The sequence below is a fragment of the Python bivittatus genome, unplaced genomic scaffold (genome assembly GCF_059951505.1).
Source record: "Python bivittatus isolate LINGU-HERP-01145 unplaced genomic scaffold, Pbiv_v1 ctg000020_np1212, whole genome shotgun sequence".
NCBI lineage: Eukaryota > Metazoa > Chordata > Lepidosauria > Squamata > Pythonidae > Python > Python bivittatus.
The window spans coordinates 83,107,795-83,134,727 of record NW_028277030.1 but is presented as its reverse complement, the minus strand read 5'-3'; the positions used below and the strand labels follow the sequence as shown (position 1 = coordinate 83,134,727).

The 26,933-nt window shown below is 34.7% G+C and overlaps 1 protein-coding gene across 7 annotated transcripts in view; it reads right to left on the bottom strand.

Annotated features, from left to right (window-relative positions):
- The window catches only part of QKI (QKI, KH domain containing RNA binding), a 123,434-nt gene that overhangs the window by 18,520 nt on the left and 77,981 nt on the right, over window positions 1-26,933 (bottom strand). For all 7 annotated transcript variants that reach the window (XR_003084838.2, XM_007429405.3, XM_007429410.3 and 4 more), the window contains exon 5: window positions 710-797. Coding sequence is in view for 6 of the 7 variants with exons in the window: in XM_007429405.3 (XP_007429467.1) it covers window positions 710-797 (88 nt within the window). In the remaining variant the exon portion in view is untranslated. The remainder of the gene's footprint in view (window positions 1-709; window positions 798-26,933) is intronic.

Genomic DNA, 26,933 nt, shown 5'->3' with positions numbered 1-26,933 from the left:
TTGCCTATTATCTATTAGTGGTTAGACTAACCATTCTTATTCTCAAAATGCAATGATTTGCCTGTTAATGTTTCAACATGACTAAAATATAATCCAATCAGTAAGTGAAAAGCATTTAGTTTTCAGATAACCCTGAATACATGCATTTGTGAAAACATGCTAAATCAAACTAAGAGTGTTTACAAAGTCATCATCATTCTTGTATGACTGATCTCTGTATTCACAGCTAAAGAAGTGGGGGAAATTGGAAAACAAGCAAAAATACTATACAGAATGTACTATATTCTGAGTATCCCCCTAACGGATAAAAGAACTACACTTTCCTGAAGATGCCAAGACTCTGCCCCTATGGCTGAATTATGTAGAATTTATTTTGTAGAAGTCACTACAACTAGGAACATGTTTAGTGAAGGTTTAATTAAAACAAGATATGTCCAGAAAATATGTGCAATACCTCTTCTTTCAACAGCAAGCTTTGCTCCATCTGTACTATATTATTAAGTACAAAAATATGGACAGAGAGTATGCATGCTCTAGAAAGCAAGATAATACACATAAAGCAATAACAAAATATCCTGTGAGCACCAAGGATATTTTAAAAAGCTATAAAATGTCACGTGACAACACATTTTGGCTGCCCCCATTTGGCATATAAAAAACTAAAATTCTTGTACACATATGAAAAGTTATACAGTACTATAGCACTTACGTGATTTGATATTGGCGTCTCGGTAGGTACCATTCAGAATTGCAAGTTCCATTAACTGCATCTTTTTAAGGCTATCTTCTCCCTCTGCCTGCACAAATGAAGTACATTATTAGCAAAGCAGTTTATAATCTCACAGCACAACTGCAAAGACCTTGATACAAGTGATATATGAAACGGAAACACATTTACATAAAAGAAATTGATGCTGATGCTGCTCTAGTCGCACAATGGCTTCTTATACGCTCTTTTAAATTCAAAATCCTGCACTTCCCAATGCACCTATTAGATTGAAGAATAGGTAAAAGCCAGTGTAATTGTACTATACTGTGACAATGCTATACAAAAGTAGTAGAGGCTGCTCTCTTCTGGACAGCAATTCCAATATATAAAACAATGCATGAAATTCTTTCTCTCAAAGGTAAAGTAAATGTGGAAATGGAAACTTTTTATTGAATCAGGCTTGTACAAAATAAACAGGGCTATAGTATGGAAATGGCTCAAAGGGTTGTATCTGGCTTCCATTCAGTTTGAAATGGAAGAGTAATGATTCTTAAGTCCAAAAAGAAAACTGGGGGTATTCCCTAATGAATGACAAACAAACTTCAAGTTGTAACAGAAGTACCAATGCTTCCATGCGGGAAGTCTATAGGCACATCTTTTCAAAGCTATGATCCATGCATCTTGTGACAATTGCTACTTCTGATTTATAAGCCAAGATCGCTTGTGAAAACATTAATGGATATAACTTCTACAAAATTAAACTGTATAAAGCATTCCTGTGTCAACAGACCAAAGTACAAATAGTAAACTATTTAATATTTGCTTTGAATTCATTAATATTAAATGTTAGTTTGCATTCCAAAAGGTAATTATTAGGGTTACTAAAATGCAGTAAACAGAGTATTTAACTACGTACTCTTCGTTGCAACACACCTCCAATTCCCAATTTTAATATTGGCAGACAATTAAATAGTCTGCAATACCAAGCTCATGCTAGGATTGCAAAAGCCATATAATTTTAAAGTTGCAATTGCTTTGTATATATTTGCAGTTCGATTTTTATTTTACAATTTTCTAAATCTCATTTTGTATTGCTTAATTTTAATAATTCTATTCTAATCAGCTATGGTTTTTCCAGCGAGAATTAAATGTTCTCCCAGTCTTTCCAATTCTTGAAATTTATATTACTCTTCCTTATAATTTTTCACACAGGCACTTAAATCAAATGCAGTAAAAATTCACCAGAAAGGCGGCACATAATTTTAGTTACTTGACTATTTTTAACTGACAAGTACAGAAAACTGGTACAATGACTTCAACCATTTTATAGATACACTCTTTTAAAACAAACCCAGCACTATGTGTATCAGTGACCTGAGAGGGAGCTGATTTTAGCAAATAACCAACAATGCCTGTGATTAAGCATGCTTCTCATTTAGTTTAAATTAAAACAATTTATGCAAGCTTTTCATTTTTGAAACCATAATCACTCACATACAAGTATATTATAATCTGAAACTCATAATTATCTGAAAAGTATCTGTATTGTTGAAAAGATTAATCATTTGATGTTTTAATTCAGTAATTACTATAAATTTGTTTTGTGGGGGTATATATACTAGGCAAACTTAATTCCTGCTGTACTTTCTAACAGTAATATTGATCCCCCCCCGCCCCAAAATCTTCTCATATAAGAGAAATCTCAAAATGGCCTCTCAATAATGGCAAAATTTATATGAAAAAAGAGTGGATGAGATGAAGGGGAAAAAAGTTGAAAGTAGTGGTACAATGGAGTTAATATGATCCTCAAAAAGAAAGCTGAGAAGTTTAAAGAACAAAAGACAAAGTATAAATTAGTGTATGGACATGATCAAAGCTAGCATGGTTTGTAAGGACAGAACAGCATGGAGAGGTATAGTAAATAGGTTTGATGTAAAGTGAATTTAGTCAGAGTTCCTTTCCTTCTCTCTTATCTCCTGCTTCAATTTCTTTCATTACTCATTTTTTAAAATTCTGTATAATGATGGGCATACTATGATGCATATGTATGTATATGATGTCATATGTACTAATCTAGTACTGACATTAAAAATGAGTAAAATACCTAGTAAAAGACTTAGATGCTGACAAGTTACTGCTGTTAAAAATACTCCTTCAACTGAAAGTTAAACTAAATTTCACATATACAGTAATTAAGAACAGAATACTAGAATTAAAAGCAACTATCTTAAGTAATGCACAGCTTGTTACAGAATTATCTGTATTGTTTCTTCTCAATGCAAACTATTTGGTAAGAATTAAGTCAATATACAAGGTATTATATTTTGTGGGGGTGTGGTCCAACTAACTGGGTGACAATCACTGTCAAATCCTGCATCAAAAATAATGTATTAATCTACATCAGGGACAAGAAATCTGCAGCCTCTGAGCTAATTTCATATAGCCTAAGGCCTACTTTTGAAACAACCATCAAGAGTTCAATGCACACCTCTGGTAAAGTTAGCTATCCCTTTCCTGCAGCCTATTCCTTGGGAATAAAGAAAAAGTGTTGGAAAAGGGAGAAATCAAAGAGAAAGTGCTTGTTCCCATTTATTTTTAATGTTGGCTCCACCCATTTGTTTCAGACTGCCCACCTCAGGGCCCCCAAGAAACTATCCTTGAGGAACAAAGTCCTTGGCAAAAAAGTTTCCCCATTCCTGATCTTGATAAAGAAAACTATTTAAATACATATGATTGCAGAATATAAAAATCCTTTATAAATTATTATTCCTATTAAGGGATAAATTTCTTAAAAGATTGTCTCTGAAAATAGTAGACATACACAATATGATCCATCTTCCTAGACATCTTATTTTAAACTTGAAATCTGTAGCCACTGCTTTATTAAACTGTTAAAAACAGTTAATGTTTACTAGGACATGACTCAAATATTGTAGTTCCATAGAGTTGGCCCAGAATGCTTAAGATTGACCAGTCAAGCTTTAGTAAGCTAACTCTATTTCTAAAAGTTTCTACTGTTATGGGAAGAGTACCTGGTTTTTAAATCTAAAATGTTTCTAATTGTAGAAATTAACTCTACAATTAATGAAGTGTCAGTAAAAGAAAATATCATAGACAAGTTTTATCTGACCATTTATTCCAAGCGTAGGAAATGTATCCAAAAGATTAGAGTTTCATAACCCAAGTAGTGATATATATGTGTGTGTGTGTGTGTGTGTGTGTGTGTTAGAGTGGTATACAAGCACTGAGTTTGTGTGTGTGTATGTGTTCGTGATACACACACACACACTCAATGTTTGTATACCACCAAATCAATAAAGACTCATGGCAGTTTATAGCAATCTAATAAAAACATTAAAGTAATTAAATAATAATTAGAATAAAAAGTATGAACAGTAAGAATGAGAAAAATTAAAAGCATAACTAAAGTACAAAACAAAGAATGGAACACAATAGTTAAATTGAAATTTGAAATGGTCACAATTTATTTGATACTAAGTGCTGTATGAATTGTTAACTGGGATAGTGTAAGACTTTATTCCAAGAGTAGGCTATTCCACAATAGGGAAGACTTGTGTAGTGGTTAAGAAGCAGCATCTCCTAACCTTCATTTCCCCTACCTCAGGAATTACCAAAGTCATAATTCAAAAACATCATGTTGCCTCTCTATTGATAGCTTTTTGAAGAAAAAAAAAAAGATACCTAGCTGGAGGTTGAACCAGCCTGTCTCAAAGCACTTTTTATGAGTTCAGTTGATATGACTGTTGTGACTACATCTGGATGGAGACAGCTCACCAATAATTACCATTCTCTCTGCTGACCTCCCCAGTTGTTAAAATGTATAATGTATTGTGCATGATATATGAGGCAAGGTTTCTAGATTTTTAAAAATGTTAATGATCATCATAAAGAACTGAAAGATAGCCACTACTTCTTAACCTAAATTCACTGATCAGCTTATACCATGCTTTTGTAAGTTAATGATACAGCTGTTTCATTATCCAAATTAATGGTATTTGGCAACACTTCAATTGTGCTAGCTGCAACCGGGGGGGGGGGGGACTCCTTAAATCCAGTTAGATACAAACACTGTACTGAACGTTTACACATCCCTGCTCAAGAAAGTTGCAAAGATACCTCTGTTCATTCACAGATCTCTTACATACAATGGTGAGGGATCCTTAAAACACAGACCTTGTTAGCCATATTTGATATAAGAATCCTCTTGCTGTATGATGAGCCCCCCAAATTCATCTTATAGTATATATCTGAAAGCAAAGCCAAATGCATTTAAAATGTAGAATCCCTTTATATAATCTGAGATTTGGTGTGGTGGATATTACTGAAGTATTGTTTAGTCGTTAAGTCGTGTCCGACTCTCCGTGACCCCATGAACCATACTGCGCCAGGCCTTCCGGTCCTTCACTGCCTCCCTGAGTTTGCTCAGTTTCATGCTCATTGCTTCAGTGATGCTATCTAACCATCTCATCCTCTGCCGTCCTCTTCTCCTTTTGCCTTCAATACTGAAGTATTACTACAAATAAAAGAAGCAGTATTATATATGTTTTCCCCTTTCACACTGAAATAGTTAACTCCAACTGAAGTTGGGCTGATGAGTCTGCTCTCTGCCACAGCATCTCCCTGGCTCTTTATGTATCCATGAGAATATCCAAAGAAAACAGTTTGTACTCATTTTACTGATAAAAAATTGAGAGTACAGAGTCTTATAGGAAAGCTTTCATAGAAGGAAAGGCTGCATGTGGGCTGGTATCAATATCAGATCACAGCTGGAGTTTTAAACACCATCAGAGAAGACTCTGGAAAGGAGAAGCTTAGAAAGGAGAAGGCCAGAAATGGATTCAAGCAACTGACTGTTGAACACAGATTGCTGGTTGTAATAAAAGACAATATGGGCTGGTAAATCTGAGCTGGATTAGTGTGTGGGTAAGTGGGAAGATTACAAAACTCCCACAAAATACTTTTTGCAGTACCACTCAAAGAAACATGCTGAAAAGGAGGCGGCGGGGTGAGTGAGGGGACCTTTCTACTCAATGCAGAGAATGGTCAATATTAACTCTAAGCCTTTCCTTAACTGATAGTTCTATTATTTAGCAATATAGAGGGGTACATACATGCTAGATACACACTTAAATTCATATCATAACTTGGTAAGAGACTCATATTTAAAATAGCTTTTAGCTCAAACTCATGTATGCACACCTATGACGTTATTTGTGGATCTAATCTTTTCTTACCTAAATAACTTTTTTGAAGCTGCTTTGTTGGTTTGGATAGCGCTCTTCAACATAACACCTACCGTTTCTTTCTATCTTAATTAGGAGCTGCTAATGAGCATTTTTGGGATACCGATCATATAAATTCACTCATACCGTAACCTAGTTTTTATTTTACAAATCTGTTATTAATCCTACCAAAAAAAAAAACCCTGTCCAAAGAGACTTTTTTTTTTTAATAAAGATTTTAAAAACCTGTAGCAAATAATAAAAATGCAGCATGTTTTTTTTTTGCAGATTGCCTGCCTACATAAACAACTACAGAACTGAACAAGATGAATTGGATTAATTTTATCGCTTCTGGTGAGGTCATGGCGAACTAGATGTCCCTGCCAAAGTGGGATAGCATTTACAGAGGAGATTCATGGCCAGATGCAGGATCCTGGCCAGCAAAACCTCTCCAGAGAATGGAGAGATTGTGAGATTTCCCATGTGCACACCATACAGTAGGTCCTCATGAGTAGACTGCAGGAACTAAGGTTTTTGTGGTTGGCTTATGAATCGAGTGGTGGAAGTCGGGGATTCCATCTAAGCTCACAGTCATAATGCAGCTTTTATTGACAAAAAACTTGACTGAGCCTCATTTCTTAATCGCCTATGGAATTATTTTTTACTTCTGAAATATGCTGTACGCCATAATCGTCACAATTATACCAAAGTAAGGCTTGGCATATCTCGCTTTGCATGTAATGCATCTATCTCATATATTGGTTTCACCTTTTGAGTTGCCATACTGACATAAATGAACATTTGCACGATATTCTAATTTTTCGAGTTTCACCTGTATAGTTATCTCTGGTAGCCCTTAATGGACTTTTGCTGATAAGAAATGAATGACAAGGCTTTTGGATTTTGTTTATAGTTAAGAGATTAGATATGGGAAGAAAGGAGCATTTGTTGTATTTTAAGAGAAGGTGGTAACTATCTTACTAAAGATAGTTTATACTTGTGATGAAGGGGGAGTTACTTTATATATTTTTTTCTTTTTTTATTATTATTTTTTCTACATTTCTATTTTTTCTTTTTCTTTTTATATTTTTTGTAGTTTGTATTAGTTTTTATTTTTTCTACATGTAATTACCCTACATGGCTTGGGGCCAGGTTATTTGAAGGACCGCCTTTTCCCAGTTTCATCTGCCCGACCCACCGGATCAGGGAGGCAGGGTATGTTACGGGTCCCCCCATTAAGTAGGTCCATCTAATGGGACTGAGAAGAAGGGCCTTCTTCATGGTGGCTCCCTCCCTGTGGAACATCAGCCATAAGCCTGTCCCCACCTTGATACTCTTCCACAAGGCCTCGAAGACATGGTTTTGCTGGTGGGCCTGGGGATTCCAGGTCAATAAAAAGCCCATAAAATGACTAGTGTAAATGTGTTTTTGTCGCCAGGGGGTGAGGGGGTGTAGTGGGTTTTGTAGTTGGGGTTTTTATTTCTGTAAGCCACCCAGAGTCACCATGAGTGAATTGGGCACTATATAAATTGCTTAAATAAATACATAATAATCTTTAATAATACCGTTATATATATAAAAAAGAGGAAATGGATTAATTTAGCAAAACTATCCATGAAGAATATAACAGCAAAAATATACTTCTCTGGCTACTGGCTTGAAGCTTCTATCAAATGCACAGTACACTCCCTGTAATGCTCAACAAACAACACAGTTTTTGAATGTTAGTAATTTGAAACTCAGAAGCATAGCAACACTCTCTATAAAAATACAGTGTTCTTTTGCATCTGCCAACCTACGTGAAAAAGAAAGCTGAACATACACAAAACTCACAAAAATGACATATATTACAACTCCCTGGATTCCCCATAGCAAAGATGGGAAAACAACTATATTTAAAACGATTACATACTTACTTATATGGCAGGCAGCATATTTTTGTCATGACCAAAATGATTTGCAACAGCTGAATATGTACTTCACTAATTCTCCCTTATCCCACTCCTCCTCCTCCTTCTAACTGGCTTCACCCAATGGCAGCAAGGATGGAACATATGTCTGTTTAACAATGTAAAGGAATACAGAGCTGGCCATAGGAATAGGGAAGGAAGGAATGAACTGTTAAGGGGGAACTTGCAGAAAAGATTATGCAGACATGAGAAAGAAAAGTGTGAGAAAGAAACTCAAAATAACATCACCTTGATTTTGTCTAGTATATGACAGGACAGAGAAAAATGTGGAGAGGCTTTCAAAGTTCCATTACTCTATGTTACTATAATAAAGAATCCCTGCTGTGCTGGCCTACCTCAAACAATCCTTCAAGTCTCCAAGGCATGGAAGCATTAAAAAAAAAAAATACACAAACAAACCAATCACAGAATGTCATGAAACAGCATGGCACACAGGGTGATTTGCTTGAAACAACTGGTTTGAATTTGGAATATTATGCATTCACCTATCATCTTCTAGCCTAGCTAGCAGACTGTAGCAGATTCAGGTAATAACTGTCTTCTAATTTATTTATTTTTGTGCAGGCCAAGGAAAAAGAGAAGCCCATCCCTTGGAACCAACATGGAAATGCAGTGAATTGGCAGAATTTTTTTGCACTGAAGGTAAAGAATGCAAAGCCCTTTCCATTATGCCCAGCATGGAAACGTGGTAGATTTGCAGAGTAATATGCAATTCAAGGCTCCAGTGTTAGGCTACACTGTTTCTGTGACAGGTGGCAGAACAAGGTTTCACATTCTGTACGTCTACAACAGAAATACAATGTGCTGTAGTGTTGAATGACATATGCCTTCAAAACTCACTGACTGTGCTGAAATGCCTGTACCTGAATGCTTAGCACAGAAACCTAATGAATTGACAGAAGAAACAGCTTATTACATTTTTGCCAGTGAGTTGGATTTCTGACCTATAAATTGTTTAACCAACTGCTTTTTAATCCTAGAAGGTCTGGCAAAAGAAAAATCAAGTGTTGTATCTATACATCTTTAACCAAATTGTATTAGAATTAAAATTACGTGAAGGGGAAAAATCAGAATATTTTGGAAACTGATTTGCAAGGCTCTGCTAACTATGGTTAATTCAGCCATTATGTTCAAGTGGTGTTTAGGTGCACCACAGAATTATCTGGTCATTTTTATACATTTGTAGCAAAAATGTATGAAAGCCAAGTTTATAAGGTGAAGGGGTAAGGGCATGGAAATACTCCTTCCTGGTAGTAGTCCCCACACTATAGAACAACCATTCCATTGAACTACATGGAGACCCCATTAAATAATATTGCATTCCACTGGGCTTTTGGCACTATGATGTGAAAGCTGCCCTGAAGGGATGGTTTATTTTTGCTGTTCACTTTAGCTGTTTTAGGTATGGTTTGGTTTTTACAGAGTTTCTGACATGCATGGAAGTGTTAGGAAAGTCACCCACCAAATCTTGCAAAGCTACAGTAAATAGGGAGCAGCTATGGATATATATATACTTCAAATCATCGTTTGATGCACTGAATTAAAGTAGGAGCTTTTGAACTGATCTGAAAGATCTATGTGGACACGCTTCACTGAATCAATGAATGAATCACATACAGTTAGTCCTTGTTTAACGACTGTCCTTTTAGGGACCATCTGAAGTTATGATGGTGCTGAAAAACTAACTTTATGACTGGTCCTTGCACTTATGACCATTGCAGTGTCCCCAAAGTCACGTGATCTAGATTCAGGCACTTCGCAACTGGCATGCGTTTACAACCATCACAGCATCCCACAGTCACCTGATTGCAATTTACACACCTCGCAGCTGGCTTCTGACAAGCAGAGACAATGGAGAAGCTGGCAGCAAAATCACAAATCATGGTCACGTGATGTCTCACTTAATGACCTGCAGTGACTCACTTAATGACAAAATGGGAAGTAAGGTTGTAAGCTCGTAGTCACATGTCTTGCTTAATGACTGTGTCACTTAGTGACAAAGTTGCTAGACACAACTGTGGTTGTTAAGTGAGGACTACCTATATTATGTGACTCACATGCTTCTACTAAAAACTATAAGTCGCTATGCACACTCCTCAAAAATACAATGCCCATAATAATTTTCCCATATAATGTTTCGACTACAGAATAGGAGGAGCTACTGCACTCAACAGAATTCCTGGTTATCTGTTTCAATAAGATAATATATCTATAAATTTGGCAACATTTATAGATCTTAGGATAAACAGTAAAAAGTTTTCACTCCATTTAAACCTATACATTTTTTTACACATTAACTCTTGAAATCCTTGTACACTAGAGTTTTTAATACAGAAGTAATAAATGTTATCTCTGATTTCCATCCTGGAAACTTTTAACTACCAGAAAATGAAAAGTATCATTTTGAAGTGTAAGAAGTTCCCATTCATACAATTTTCAGTTTGGGATTTTCAACTAGACTTCCTGGAAATAACACCTTCCTAAAAATTAATTATTATCCAATAGAACACCCACGTAATTTAAATTAAAAAAGCCAAATGTTTCTGACTGGGAAATTAAAAGTTTTTTTTCCAAATCATAATTAAAAACTAAGATTAACTTCACCTTTATTATGGTAAGTTTTCCATATTTTGGATAACTCATGAACTATCTTTGTGTATTTCATAACTATTTCTTTCTTAGAAAACATTGTGGTTTGCCTATATATGTCATTCTGTTCCCAGATGTTTTTCTTGAAACTCATATTACACACACCCCTTCTCCGCCCTAAAAATACTATTTTAAACTGGGAGGCTGGTAAGAAAGACACCAACTACCAACTGCCAAGTTGTTTTCATGAATGCTTCTGGACCCCATATGAACTCCATAAAATATCCTTGGGAAATAGAAATGATAGGCAGCTATAGCCCAGTTTTTTTCTTTTGAAGCATACCAAGCCCCAGAAAGGAAAAGTAAACCTGGCTGAGTAATATCCTGAAGAACAGGGGAAATGACAGGAAGTATGTGACGGTGCATGGGTCATATTCTATTGATGGTGTATATATTATTTTTAATAATTTCTCCCAAAAGAGCCATGTAGAAAAACAAATTAAGAACAATCTTCAATAAAAACAATCCAATAAACTATCAATAATAAAACAATCCATCATAAAGGAATACAATGAAAACAGTAAGAACACAAAGCAAAATTCATTTTAAAAACACAGTCTAGTCTTAGGCAATGAATGTTATTGTTTAAAAGAGGGTAATGGGAAGGGGAGGGAATGTCAGCCCTCCTTCTCTTTGAAGAGAGTTTACATCTAAGATGCTGGCTTGCCTTCAAGTGCAAATTGCTTTATGAAGGTTATGAGATATATTTTGTATCCATTCTTTCTGTGTTGGTGTTTTACCTGGATGGAGGAGATATTCTGGAAGCCCTACCAGTTTCTAAAAAGTTTACTTTTTTATTGTACTATTTTGGAGTAAATATGTGATTTGACATCTCTGAGCTCACTTTTGTTTTATTCTCAGTTTCATGTCTAGGATATTTCTCTCTGATTCTTACCAATTTGCATTCTATTAAATGCATATAGGAGTTAACTATTTTTTAAACTAGCCATACCCCTTGATCAGGTACAACAATGATTATGTTTATGACAATGATGATATAAAATATTTTACACTCTTATTTTTAAAACTCATAGTGATATTGATCTAGAATAGGAGACAGCAACCTGGTACCCTCCAGGTATTTTGGTGTGTAACTTTCTGTGCCACTGGCCATCCATTCTGCATGGGGCTGACAGAAGTGCAAGTCCAAAACATCTGACAGGCAGCAACTTGTCTGCCTTCAATGTACAAATTCTTTGAATAGATATAAAGAACTACAAGTAACTGACTACTTTTTCAGGAGGAAATGTAGCAAGGAAATTCTATTAATTCTCAAAGAAACACTGTTGCTCATGGAAAAACAGAAGTTATCTAAAAACAACCACATACATGTATTTTCTTGAATGTTATATAATACTCTGTATACAGAACTAGTTTGCTTGAAGGGATATTGACATATACGGAGCTGTCTTTGAAAGATTCTGAATAATGAAGTTTACTAGTCAAAAACGTGCATCCAAAATATTCTTGATGCAGAATGAAATACAGCTACCTACATAATCTCCAAATGCTTGGAAGTATTTGAGCTTAAGCTACTCATTATTTTGTAAATAGCTATAAATATGTATACAAAGTTCAGCTGCATTTAAAACTATTTTTAAATCCAGTGTAAATCTTTCTCTTTTCTTTTTTGGTGCCTTTGAGTCAGTGTTGATTCCTAGTGACAAATCTGTGCACTTTTCTTGGCAAGATTCTCAGAAGTGGCTTGCCACTGCCTTCTTCCTCAGGATGAGAGAGAGTGACTGGTCCAAATTTAACCACTACACCAAAGTTGCTCTTAGTGTAAATCTAAGCAGGTTATTTATCTGTAGCTTTTTATTGCTAACAGCTTGTAGATTCCAGGATGAGATGTTAGTGCTATTTCTGTTGGACTGCCTTGGCTCATCTTACTTCTGGCAAAGTTTTTACATTCAGTCGATTTAAGAATACAGATGATTTAAAAAAAACTGTATGACCTCTCTTTAAGGAGCAAATGTGTCATTCAGCTCACTTTCCATTCAAAATCTTCAATTCCACTTTGTCTTCTCCTTTATATTGCTGGGAAGAATTCTATATATTTATACATGTATTAATAAATCTAGCCTCTCAGCTAGATTTAATTAGCCAGTGCTTTTGTTTCAGAAAGTATAAAATTCAGGCTGCTTACTTGTAACTGCAAATACAGCCCATTTAATAACCATTTTTTAAAAATCATTTCTAAATTCATGTAACAGTTTAAAAATCCCTTCCTTGAACAGGAAACGGAAGAGGGAAAAACTGGCCCATTTAATACCAAAATAACTGAATGTTGATATTAATGAAGGAAACATAGAACATTATTTATCTAATAAATATATATATTATTATTTATTAGTTATAACAGCCAAGATTAAAAAAAACTCTTAACAGGCATTTCTAACATAACTTATAAAATATATCTGAAAGAATTCATAGGAGCAGGAATTAATTCATTGGACTAAAATGCAGATCAATGGACTAGCAATGAAAAGATAGCAATTTAGGTACCTCATGGGTCTCCCTAGAGTTATGTACAAAATTAGAAAGAGTTATCAGTTCCAGCACCACCCTGTCATATCTGACTTTAAACAGAAAAGGCCTTTACATCTCTCGCATAACAACTGTAAAAACTATACAAGCTTAAATAACCTTATTCAGATATTGAACATGGAAAGTGATATCATTGGGAGATCTCAGAATGAAGATGTCATAGGCTATCTTCTGGAAAGAGCTCTATAAGAGCAAGGCCAGAAATAACTAGCCTTGTCTACCTCCACTCCAGAAAAATGCTACGATCAATGGTATTAAAAGCTAGGACTGTACTCAACAGTGCACTAGTCCCATATTTCTCATGCAGTGATCATTCTTAATGATGAACTTGGCTGTTTCATTATCAGAATCCAGTCTAAACTCCAACTCCTACAAAATCTGCAGCCTCATGGTCTACTTTTAAGCATTCACATAATTTTTGCATGTCTTCCATTGTTATCCTCCACTGATTTAAAATCATTAAGATCTTCTGAAACTAGTAAGGTCTCCACAAACTAAGATATCATACAATAGGTTTACAGTCCTCTCTAGGCTCTAATAATCCTAAATTCTCAGTTCAACTATTATTAAGAACAATAATGTTACAGTACAATTGCACACTTTACACAATACTCCAGCTCAGTTATTCTACCATTCTACTCTAATTATACACTGATAATTTCTTAAGTCAACTATATGAATCATGATTAGGCCAAAAATAATGCAATAACACAACTCGATATAAAACCTGATGGATAACATTCTGTTATGAGACAATTTTCTCATAACAAAATAGAGGTTTTAGGAAGGGAAATTCTCCTTTGGAAATTTTAGTCAATTAAACATCTGACATGTTTGATGCCATTTATAATGTTAACTCTAGCCAATGAGGAAATTAGTTTTGAAACTGGCTTTGTAAAAACATCAATATTATTTATTAAGGGCAATTGGAAGAGAAATCCCTGCTAATAGAAGTTCCTTAGCACATAACTAGGCAGTTTGTTCACTTTATAAAAACTCCTATAAGCATGTGCTCTTGGTTGCTTTTTTATTGTTCATGGAAAGGATATATGAAACTCTTCTCAGATGTTCTCTGACAGCAGAACGTTTCTCAAATAAGCAAGAGCACTGCTTATATAACGATTAATTATCCTACTACTTATTTCACAGGTCTAATTTCAAAACAACCATATTTCACCAGTGAATGGTTCAATAAGAGATCACTTCTTTTTCAGCTTTGGTATAAAAACATCTTGGATCTACTCACAATCTTCTTCAGTTCCCATTCAAGCTAAATTCCTGCAATGTAACAATATGAAATAAGACACTAATGTACCTGGGTGCAGATTAGTTCACAGCATGGAACTTCTGATTGGTGGGTTATGAACAACAGTAAGTTTCCAGGGTAGTTTCCCCAAAACTGCATGAGCATGTCTGGGATAAAACTGGCTTAAATCTGCTAAAACTGACTGGCACTTCCTTACTCTTAGCAGGGAATGCTGCATGTGGCATGAGCAGCATGAGAGCCAGTTTGATGTAATGGTTAAGGTGCTGGCCCAGAAATTAGGATATTGTGAGTTCCAGGCCTCCCTTAGGCATGAAAATCAGCTGGGTACTTTGGTCCAGTCACTCTCTCTCAACGCAACCTACCTCACAAGTTTGTTGTTGTGGGGAAAATAGGAGGCAGGAGTATTAGGCATGTTTGCTGTCTTGAGTTGACCAAAATATAATCTAGGCTACACCTTCTATATCTTATTAAAAAGTTTCACATGAAAGCAACAACTGACCAAAGATAAGATGTGCAATGGAGATAAAAATCTATGGACCCATCTGATTATAATCACAGCAAATGGAAAGCTCCACAGCAAATGGAAAGCAGGACAAAGAAAGAGAAGTAAATGATGAAGAGTATATCTGCCTTCCAGTGGTCTCTGCCTGCCCAATAATATCAGAAAAAGTCACCTCCCTCTTTAAAGGAATGTCATCACCAGATGCATTTAGATACATTTAGACCTAACTCTTCCAAAAAGCACTGAACACTTAGTCATTTCAAGAGACCTTTGAGATGGAAACAGATTGATTTGTATCCTTCCTGTTGTATAAATGTTGTTATCTACTGTACAACTGTATTGCTCCTTGGTTTTCAATAGATGGTTATTTTTTGTTTTATGATTTATGATTTTTATTATTGGGTTGATATCTTGTTGTCCCGTTTATATATAGTAAGAATATAAACTGCTCAAAGTCAGTTTCTACTGGAGAATATAAGCTTAGTAAATGATAATAAATAAATAATGAAAAACATAAATTTATCAATGAATTGAATGAAAAATGTATATTTGTATAACTCTGAAACTAAAAGAAAGGGGAAGGATGTTAAATGAAAGACATGAGAACAAAGAACAGACTGACTGCAGGAATACTAGTTCTGTTTTAAAAAGTATTAGGCAACATTTTTATCTCCAAACAGAATGACTGGGAAGTAGATATAAGGAACCAGGATGTAAAAGCTATTTGGAACGGAGAAAAAAAATAATGTGATAGAATCCCACAGAAGTATGTGGAGTAACCATATGAAAAGTATGAAAAAGGATGCCTGATGGAATGAAGTGAAAGAAATAGTATTTTTTAATTACTGTACCGCAAAAAACAAGCATGAGACAACAACACTGTATAATAAGCATAAGGAGAAAAAGATCATTGTAAATAATGAAGTCAGAGTATAAGGAACAGTTACGATTAAGAGACAGAAAATGCAGACCAATTTTGATGCCAAAAAATAAATTGTTTTGGAAGTGGGTGAATATGACACACAAAAAACATCCAGCAGAGCGAGTGTGTTTAAAAATAAATGTTATGAAATGATTGGGATGAAACCAACTTTAGGGAATGTTGAAAGAAGTATTTTCAAGATTTGTATGGGAGTGATAGTAATATATGTTATGTTACTGTCCAAGAAAAATGATGAAAAGGAAGTCATAATTATTGTGAGAATGTTGAAAAATTGTGCAGCTGTAGTTACAGATGGTGTAACTGTAGAAAAGTTAAAATATGGTTTGCTTCTGGAATGTCTTTGCAAATTGCTTAACAAACGTAAAGATTGCATCTGTGTCTTATAAATGGAAGAACAGCATTACTGCTCTCATATACAAAGGCAAAAGTAGTAAAAATAAATGCAAAACCTACAGGAAAATTAGCCTGTTTCATGTGCCTGATGGTCTCTGGAAGAATTCTCACTGAGAGAGTGCAAGAGGAAACAACAAGCAAAATTTGAGAAGTGTGGCCTTATTGTCAGCCTCACTAGGTAGACCAGACAGGAAACACAACCAGATAAGCTAATTCTACTTTACCGTAAAGCTACATTAACAGAATCTTGCAAGTAAAATTCTCCTGCCATCTCCTTTACAACCCGAGAAACTAGGGAGGACCCCTTCTGAGCCTTTTGCCCCACCCACTTTCCAGCTGTGGGCTGCCTCTTATATGAGTGTTCCCTAGGCAGCATCTCTTCTCCCTATCTCCTAAGGTCTTTCCCACATACCATTACACTTATACTATGCAGGAAGTTGGACACAGGAGTCTGGCTCTTCAGCAAATCACTGAGAAAGTTTGAATGTGAAAAAGAAAATTTACTCTAAGTCTGATGATTTACAAAAAGTACATGATGAACACACAGTTATTAAAGTCCAAGACCAAAACAACCAAATACAATTTAAAAATACAATAAAATTTGATTAAGTACATCACCTACTTCAGCTGACGGATCTTAACTTAGCGAAGCCTTATGGCACAGAATTCAGCTAGTGTAGAAATGATTTCAGGGTATTTACCTTTTAGAAAAATAAATACCATTGGTCTGAACAACCAGGCAGTCTATCAATTAAGGGTTGAATTAGTTGGGAGTGTAATCCCTCGTAAAATCTACATCTCAGGAAGAAAAGCTTATGTTGAATATCTCATGTTTTATATGAATTTAGAGTTGAAAGTTGGTTGCTGATTTTGAAAAGAGCATTATATAATGAAAGTAAAGCATGTGTGAGAACAAACAATGTTCAGCAAATGGTTCGGCATTGAGCAATTAGTAAGACTGATGTGCAATGTCTCTTGGCTATTTAATGTATTTATGAACAAATGCATAAAGAATACTTGTGGTGACATTAGTGGGGTATTTTTATATTGTATTTTAATTGATTTTATCTCTGCTGTAAACCACCCAGAGTCTTTTCAACGAGATGGGCAGTGACAAATTTGATATATAAATAAATAAAAATATAAATTGATTGGAGATATGCATGCATATCTACTTTTAAATGGAGAAATGCCATACTGTTAGACTGATTTAATGCTAGAGCGTGTAATAGGGACTGAAAATTAATCTGTCAAAGAAAAAGATGGCTGTCTTTGATGAGGAAATCACCTACTAGACCAAGCTGATGAACTGTGCACTTGGTAAAATGTTTACTAAAGATGGAAACACAAATGAAGACATTTTAAGACATACAGATGCTTACAGAAAGATAATGGGTGATATGGTCTATGTTGTAAGGAATGAAAGTTTGACAAAAGAAACAAAAATGGCTATGTACGTTCATGTGAAAAAGTACGTACACCCATTGAAATTTTTGACTTTTTCAACATGTTTCAATGTACAAATATTTGATATTCATTTCAACAATATTGACAGATAAAAGGGATATAACAAATATCATGCACCATTTACATTTTGTGGCCCAGTGTAATTTAAATAAATTAAATGCAAATTTTGCATGTGGAAAAAGTAAGTACAGCCCTATATTATCACTTCTTCAAATACCTAAAATTAGAATAAGGTATGCCAGATCAGGTGCAACTGATTAGAACATCATTAGACAGTATCTGGGAGGAACCTGTTTTATTAAAGTTTAGACATTTAGTTTGATTTGCTTTTTATTGTTGAAGTCTGTGGTATCACCACACTTAAATAAAAAGAGCTCTCTGAGGCCTTCAGAAAGAAGGTTATAGATGCCTATGAGTCTGGGAAGGGATTTAGAAAGATCGCCAAACAACTGGACATCAATCATTCCACTGTCCAGAAGAGCGTCTACAAGTGGAGAAGATTTCAAACAACTGCCAACGTACCCAGGCCAGGCTGTCCCAGCAAGTCCAGTCTGAGAACAGAATGCAAGATGCTGAAAGAAGTCTCTAAGATCCCCAGAGTTTCATCACATGACCTACAGGTATCTCTTGCCACTACTGATGCCAAAGTACATGAGTCTATCATTAGAAAGAAACTGCACATATCAGATTTGCATGGGAGGTGTGCCAGGAAAAAACCTTTGCTGACCAGAAAGAACATCAGGGCAAGACTAAAGTTCACTCATGAACACCTAGGCAAAGACCAGGACTTCTAGAACAATGGGTTCTGGACAGACAAGCCAAAGATAGAGTTATTTGGCCACAGTATCAGAATACATGTTTGGCAAAAACCAAGAAAGCATTTCAGCAGAAGAACCTGATAGCAACTGTAAAACATGGTGATAGAAATGTTATGGTTTGAGGCTGCTTTGCTGTATCACAGCCTGGTCAGCTCACCATTATAGAATCCACTATGAAGTTTTCATTGGACCAGAGGATGCTTGAGGATAATATGGGACCACCTCTCAGAAGATTGAAGCTCAACCAAAAGTGGGCCTTGCAACCTGACAATAACCCGAAACATTCCAGAAAATCCCCCAAGGAATGACAGGAAAGAAAAGAGTGTTTTGGAATGGTCAAGTCAAAGCCCAGATCTAAATCCCATTGAGATACTGTGGTGTGATTTGGAACAGGCTGTGCATGCAAGAAACCCCTCAAAAATTGCACAGCTGAAAAAATTCTGCATGGAAAAGTGGGGAAAAAATCCTCCCAGTCAATGTCAGAGACTGGTAGACTGTTATAAGAAGCGCCTACTTGAGGTTGTTTCTGCCAAAGAGGCAATACCAAGTATTAGTGCAAAGGGTGTACTTACTTTTTCCACAGAAGGAAATGGCATATCTGTTAATTTTTGTTGAATATATGATTGCAATGTGCATTTTTCACAGGGTTTTTTTGTTCAATTACATCACCTTTATCTTTATCTACTGTTTGAATGAAGATAAAATATTGATATATCTACATGTTAAAAAAAGAAAAAAACTTTACATGAGGCATACTTACTTTTTCACATGATTGCAGAAGAATGTGTATCTACTTACAAACATCCTTTGTTATATGAAAGCGATAGTTGGCTGTATCAGGAGAAACTTAAAAGTTGAACACAGCGGGAAATATATATTTAAGAAGTGTATGTATTAAAATAAGAAAAGATAGGGATAAAATGTATGATTGCTGAATAAATGTTGACTGAATTAAAAACTGAGTGATCAGTGTGAAAAAAATATGTTGAGATGCCCTGGTCACACAGAGAAAATGATTAAGGATTTAGTTGCAAAACTAATATATGAACAAAGAATGAAAGAGCTGAGAAGAAGGGGAAGATTGAGAAAGCTATAATGGAATGGAGTTGGTAAAATCCTCAAAAAGAAAGACATGAGAAGTTTAAAGAACAAAAGGCAATATTTGAAGCAGTTTATATAATTGTAAAACACAATGATTTGCAAGGAGAGAAAAGTATGAAGAGGTATACTGAATAATGTTGGCATAAAACAGTCAAGTTTTTTTTATTGTGGTGGGGTACAAACTTAATAAACAAAATAGCTTTAATTAGTTTTCCCCCCCCCCCATCCCATGTTTTAATTTCTTAGGTTTACCTTTTTCATTCCTTTTTGGTATTCTCTATATTATAGTTTATTTCAAAAGAGGATGATGGACAGATGGATAATTATATTAACTAGAGAAAGCGAACTATCCTGAATTTATGATTATATCATGCCTGATATAAATATTCTAATTTACTTTTACCTCTTTAGCTGAGTAATCATTATTACATCAGACATTTGCAAGAACATACTCTACTTTCTCAAATTTCAGAAGTGTCAATGCCAGAGAAGAAAGCTAGCAACTCAAAACAACTTTACAGTGGGAATGATGTTTGATTTTACTACGTTTATAATCTTAAAGAATCAATTCAATGCACCTTATTTGCTTCAAATAAAGTCTTTAGCGCCCTTCATAGTTACATTTAGCAAGTCTAATAAATATTACATGCAGAGGGGTAAGTTAAAAGCAAAGTTTGCTGAAACAATGTAAAGATCTATTTTAAATAGTATTTCTTGAAAAGATATCTAATTCAGCAAGAAAAAATAATTTACATATACAGCAATCAGATTTTTTTAAACAAGGGATTTGTTACAAACTCTTGAATTGTGCTTGCTGTATAGCATTAAGCGGAAACAGTTTAGCTTTAATAAAGCTGATAGTCTGCATAGGAGCATGGTTCAACTTCTCATTAAGTATGTAAGCATTTTTTTTAAAGCCCCCATGCTGCATGCTGCTCAGGCTATGCCAGAGACAGCAAAGATTACTCCTTTAAAACCTGTAATTTATTATGAGTTTATTCATACCCTTCAAATCACTCAAGTGAATGCCTATTTGAAAATTCCCATGGCAACTGATTTAGTTTGGCAGGCAAAGAGACCCAAATTCAATCCTTTTATCCTTCAACTAAACCATTACAATGGTAATTCTACTCTGACACTCTGAAGAGACTGCTAATTATTGTCCTTGGGGTCCCCAGACAGATTTTCCATTCAGATTAAAATGGCCTTGTATGGTCAGAAATACTAGTAACACCTTTTTGCAAGTTAGGGCTATGTACTCTCATATAACTACTTACTAGGAAGACTCAGTTATTGCAAACAGAATATATATAATAAACCAAGGATTTTTAACTACATTTTCTAAATAGAACTTTACATTTTGGAGTCAGTGGCTAAACTGATTTGTGGAGTCCTTGGTGCTTTCTGAGCTTGGTTGTCTGCTTGCAAATGTTTCATTACCCAACTAGGTAACATCATCAGTGAGAGTAAGTATGGTGTTTGCTCCCTGTTTATATACAGTAGCTTACTCTGCCAGCTTTGGTGGGGTGTGGCTTTATAAACTGACTTGGATGTCAGAGATTCAGGTTACATTCCCCATTTCGCACCCACAGTGCTTACTCATGATTTTCACTTTTTCTCAGTCTAACCTACCTCACAGAATAGTACCTGTGGGTATAACAAAGGGGGGAACTACTGTGCATACCGATTTGAATTCTCAAGAGAAATGCAGGATATATATGCAGTAGCAAAACAATTAATTTACAAAGTACAAAAAAGTACAGCAACAAATAACTGAGTTTAATCTCAAGATTAAAAATAATCTGCACTACCAATTATAGACAGTGATTAAAAAGAAGTTTATGTTATTTCTCATATGAAAATTGGGTAAAATTATGTCTTCAAACTGGAATGAAAAATATTATTACTACACTTTCTATTACTGTTCCCTTAACAAGTAAAAAAAAACCTGAAATAAACAAGATATCAGAGATAAACAGAAGAAATAACAGAATTTAAAGAGAAAAATTAAAAAATCCAAATAAAAAGCTAGTATGATTTTTTGAATACAGGTAGTCCCTGGGTTAAGAAAGCCCAGTTTACAGATGACCCATAGTTAAGAACAGAGCCTACTGTAGCAAAATTTGAGTTAAATACACAATGATTCAAGTTAAATACACAACGGTTCAAGTTAATTACACAATACTACTTATACAGTAGTATACAATAATACTGTTCCAGCTTACAAACAAATTCTTAACTAGGGACTACCTATACACATTCATGCACAAACGTAGTTAAAGAATACAAAATATTAAACATCCATATTCAATATTTCTATTTAAAAAGATACTTGTACAGTCCATGTTATTAATCTAGCTAAAGGAGGAAGAAATGTCAATAACCTGTCCTATGCTGATGACACTACCTCGACAGCTGAAAATGTAAAGGATCTGCAAGCCCTAGTAGTAAAAACCAAGGAGCACAGTGAAAAACAAGACTAAAATTAAATATAAAGAAGGCTAAACTAGACAACAGGTAGAATAACCATTCCTAAAATTGATAATGAACACAGCTTCTGCCTGTTAGAATCAGTCATCAACAGTAAAGAAACAAGCAGTCAAGAAATATGCTGGAGACCAGCACTTGGTAGAGCAGCCTTGAAGGCCTTGGAAAATATTTTCAAATGTCATGATGTGTCTACACCTACAAAGCTCAGAATTGTGCAAGCCATGGTATTCCCGGTGACACTCTATGGAAGTGAAAGTTGGACTTTGAAGAAGCAGGATAGGAAGAGTACTGATGCCTTTGAACTTTGCTTTTGCAGAAGACTCCTGAGAATACTGTGGACAGTCAAGAAAACAAACCAATGGATCACTGAACAAAACCCAGAGTTCTTCCTCAAGGCACAAATGTTCAGACTCAAACTATCCTACTTCAGACACATTATGCGAAGATCTACCTCTCTCAAAAAGGTTCTAATGCTGGGAATGGTGGAAAGAAAGAGAAGTGCAAGACCTACTTGCAAGGTGGGTGGACAAAGTGAATGGACTCGTTACAGCAGTGATGAGTGCACCGTTGGAAGACCTGAAAGTCCAGATTAGGGATAGATCATCATGGAGAAAAATCTATCTATGGAGTCACTAGGAGTCAGAAATGACTTGATGGCTCATCATCATCATCAATCTAGCTAAAATGACTAGATTTGAATAATCTTAATTTAGTATTCTTTAAGAATCTTTGTTTTTGTGTCAGTTTTTCAGTCAATGAAATTTCCCAAACTTTTATATGAAGGAGTTTTCCAGTATTTTGCAATAATCAATCTGGCATCTAACAGCAGGAAATGAAGTAATTTCTTATCTTGCGCTAGTTGTCTTATGAAAAACTGGTAGTAAACCAGAAGCATGATAAACTGACAAAGATGATAGAATTATCTTCTCAATTTCTCCAAAAAATTTGACCAAAACGAATTATTTAATTGGGCACTGGTATGCATTACCATGTTGATGGATATTTTCTACCCCTTTTAAAGCACAAGGATAAATTTGGTAATACCCACTCATTATAACAGACTAGTTTAACCTTATACTTAAAAAGTGTAGTCAAGAAATGGGAAAAGGAGAGAAACTTAATCTAATTCTACTGATCTAAGAAGTAAATAGTTCTTATTAACAAGAAGAGAAACTCTCTAGCACTGCAAATGCTTACTAGTTTAGATTAAGCAAAGTAATTATTAGGCCAGCTCAGACTTGGAACATGATCCTCTATTATCCTTTATGCAAAAAATAAAATTTGAATATATACTTCTTGAAAGTATAGTTAAACCTCCAAATTGGCAAACAAGAGCAAAGATAACAGTAGAAATCGTTGAACAGTTCTAGGAAAAAAACCAGAACTCCATTATCCTGACTCTTTTCTCCTGTCCAATTTACTTTTCACTCAGTTTTTCTAACCAGATTCTTTAACTTTCTGCACATTATTTTATGTAAAATTAAGCATCTGTCTAATTAAGAAAGTTACCTAAACACAGGTATGGATGCCCTCACCCCGCTGGCATTTCATAATTACTCTTGTTGTAAACCACCCAGAGTCATTTCACGAGATGGGCGGTGACAAATTTGATGAATGAATGAATGAATGAATGAATGAATGAATGAATGAATGAATGAAGCAGTTTTGTTAAAGCATACATTCAGCATTGATATTAGGCTGAGGCTTTTCAGTAACATTGCCAAACCTGTAATCAACTGTCTGAAAATGTAAATTTAAAGATGGACTGTACTGGATGAGGTAGCAAGATCACTTTGAGTTACCAGTAAACTGTTGACCAATTAAGAGCCAAAGAGGTGCAGCTAATAATCCATGAACAGTTAAATTTAACCATGTCATTTAAACCAGGGCTCAATCCTTCATAATTTGTTCCTGACTTCACTGAGCCTCTAATTTGCACAATGTAACATCTTCCCATTCAAAAATATGACAATATGAAATCATCCCCATTACTGCAACAAAACCTGTTTCTTCTGACATTTCACACCAAGCTAGATTCAGATGTCATAAAACTAACATCTGGCAAAATTAACAGTGTAGATTCAGAATAGAGGTTTGGTTGAATGTAAGCAAAGTTCCCCTGTATATTATGTGCCACATTACAAGGCAAATTCAGATTCTTGGAGTACTGCTTTTAAGGGGGAAATGTTACATTTATTTATTTATTTTATTTATATATCAAATTTATATCACCGCCCAACTCCCCCACAAGGAGGGACTCTGGGCGGTTCACAATAAAACAATTTAAAATCAGTAAAAACATAAATAATACAAATATAAAATACAATTATTAAATACAATGAAATCCAAGAGATGGTGATATTATTTCAGCCTGTGACCAGATAATATCCGTGGGGGAGATGGGTGGCATACAAGCCAAATAAATAAATAAATAAATAAATAAATAAATAAATAAATAAATAGTAATTAGAGACAATTTCAATCATTATATAAATATGACTATGTGACAAGAATTAAAATTTTCAGAGAGTAATATTCTCTTGAATTACATACCTATTACGTGGAATTTGAAAACTAGACAACATAAATGGATTCGACAACTAAACAACGTAAATGGATTCTCCATGCCCTTACTATGGCCAAAAGACTGATATTACAGCATTGGAAAGATAAATGTATGGACCCCTTCACTCAATGGATTGAAGACCTGATTATACTTGCCATCTATGAGCGGACTGTCTATAGATGAAGACTTTATGTGGACAAATGAAATATGGAATGCATTTATACAAAATACAGCAGGTTAAAGACAAATGGTAGTTATACAAAAGTATTAGAAATAAATATGTATTTGAATATTTACATTAGATAAGTATATATATAATTATAACTGTTGCAACAATATATTATACTTTGTTTTTTCTTTTCCTTTTTTTCATTTTTAAAGCACTTTTTACACATTTCTTTTTTTGAGAACGTACGTATTCGCATTATAATTATTTTTTGTTTTGTTCCTTTTTCCCCGTTATTATTTTTAAGTAAGTAAGTAAGCAAGCAAGCAAGCAAATAAATAAATAAATAAGAAACAAATTCAATAATCCGTTGGGTACAATGGGAGGGAACTGGAAACTATATAGTTTCCCAATATTGTTTCTTCTTTTATTTTTGTTTTTAAATTTTTAAATTTTCTTCTTGCCTTTTTCCTTTACATAATTACATGCATTTATCCTTGAAACAATGACAAAGTGGTGATATCAATATTAATATCATGTTTAGAGTTTTATAGATTTCTAGTTATTTTCTAAGATGACATAATGAACTTAATTCTACACATTTAATTAATGAATGGATTTTAAAGATTATAATTGTAAATTCCTTATTCATAGATATTTTATTCTTTATCTACTATGCCTCTTTTCTTCTTTTATGTAGCTATTTATTCTGTTCCTTTAAATGTTTTAATAAGCATAACAAACTAACTGCCACCTGATGGGACCTCGGAGGTGCGCCTTCTTGGTGGCTGCCACAGCCCTTTGGAACAGCCTCCCACCTGAGATCTGAGGGATCCCTACCCTTTTAGCCTTCTGGAACACCTCCAAACATTGGGCTAGGATGGGGGTTGAGCTGGGAGGCTGTTTGGTCTGGTGCCTGGGGAGGAAGGGTACTTCTGTTTTTATCGTTATTTTTATGGATTGTTGTGAGCCACTTCAAATCATTGTATGAGATAGGTGGCCATATAAGTCCTGTAAATGAATGAATGAATGAAAAAGAATACTAATTACTTATAATGCTTCCAAAATAAAGCATGCCGCACACTATTTTTAAAAATCCTGCACTGTATGTTCTACAGTAAGTACAAATCAATACTATAAGCTCAAAGAATAAATCATCACTGGCTTTTGAAAAACAGCTCTTACATAACATACTATCATCTGCCCAGTGGTAACCTACCATTGAGTACAGACAGCCATATGAAAAAGGTAACTATCCATATTGTGAACTTTCTGCAGGACCGTGACATAGTTTTGGGCTATAGCCACTTTGGATAATTCTGCTTCAACTTTAAGATTTATACTAATTAAGTTTTATTTTTATTCTTATGGTCAGGAAAGCTTTTCATCTGTTATAGCATACATACTATTACAGCACACATATTGGTGTAAATTTATTGCTGAAAATAAGCATTCTACTTTCATTTGAAATTTTAAGTTGTCACCTGTCTGAAAAGTCATACCAAGAAGCAGTGATCTGCATATTGCCTCAAAGCTGGCCTCAAGATGCAAATATGGAGTTTGGAATTTTAATGTTGGGAGGGGGCTAGAATTCTACCAATATTCCATCTCTCTCTTGCAAAATGCCTTCTCTTGATACTACTCTTCACAAGAAAATAATTCTAGAGTTTCAAGTATGAATATACACTATCCAGTTATACTCTATGCTTGGAACACTCACAGAGGTATCTGTCATTAAATAGGAAGTAGCTGTATCTTTATTAGGCTCACTAATCACCATTTTATATATTTTTGTCAGAAGTTACAAGGCTCAAATTAAAATAAACATTTTCTAGGCGATAAACAGAAATAAATAAAATGGTTCAGAATGCAAACACTATAAATACGAAAATACTAAATCTAAGTAATTAAAACATAAAAACACTCAGCAGCACTGAAAGTGTTTTTAAAAATGTATATTTTATATAGCAATTTCCTGCATAAAGCAGTGGGAAAAGAATCCTGCAACTCTTCTAGACATGTTAGGGTTCTAGTCTGATAGTGAAAGGCAAATAAGATCATCCTCAGGACAAGTAGAACATCTGTTAGAAAGCAGAGTTATG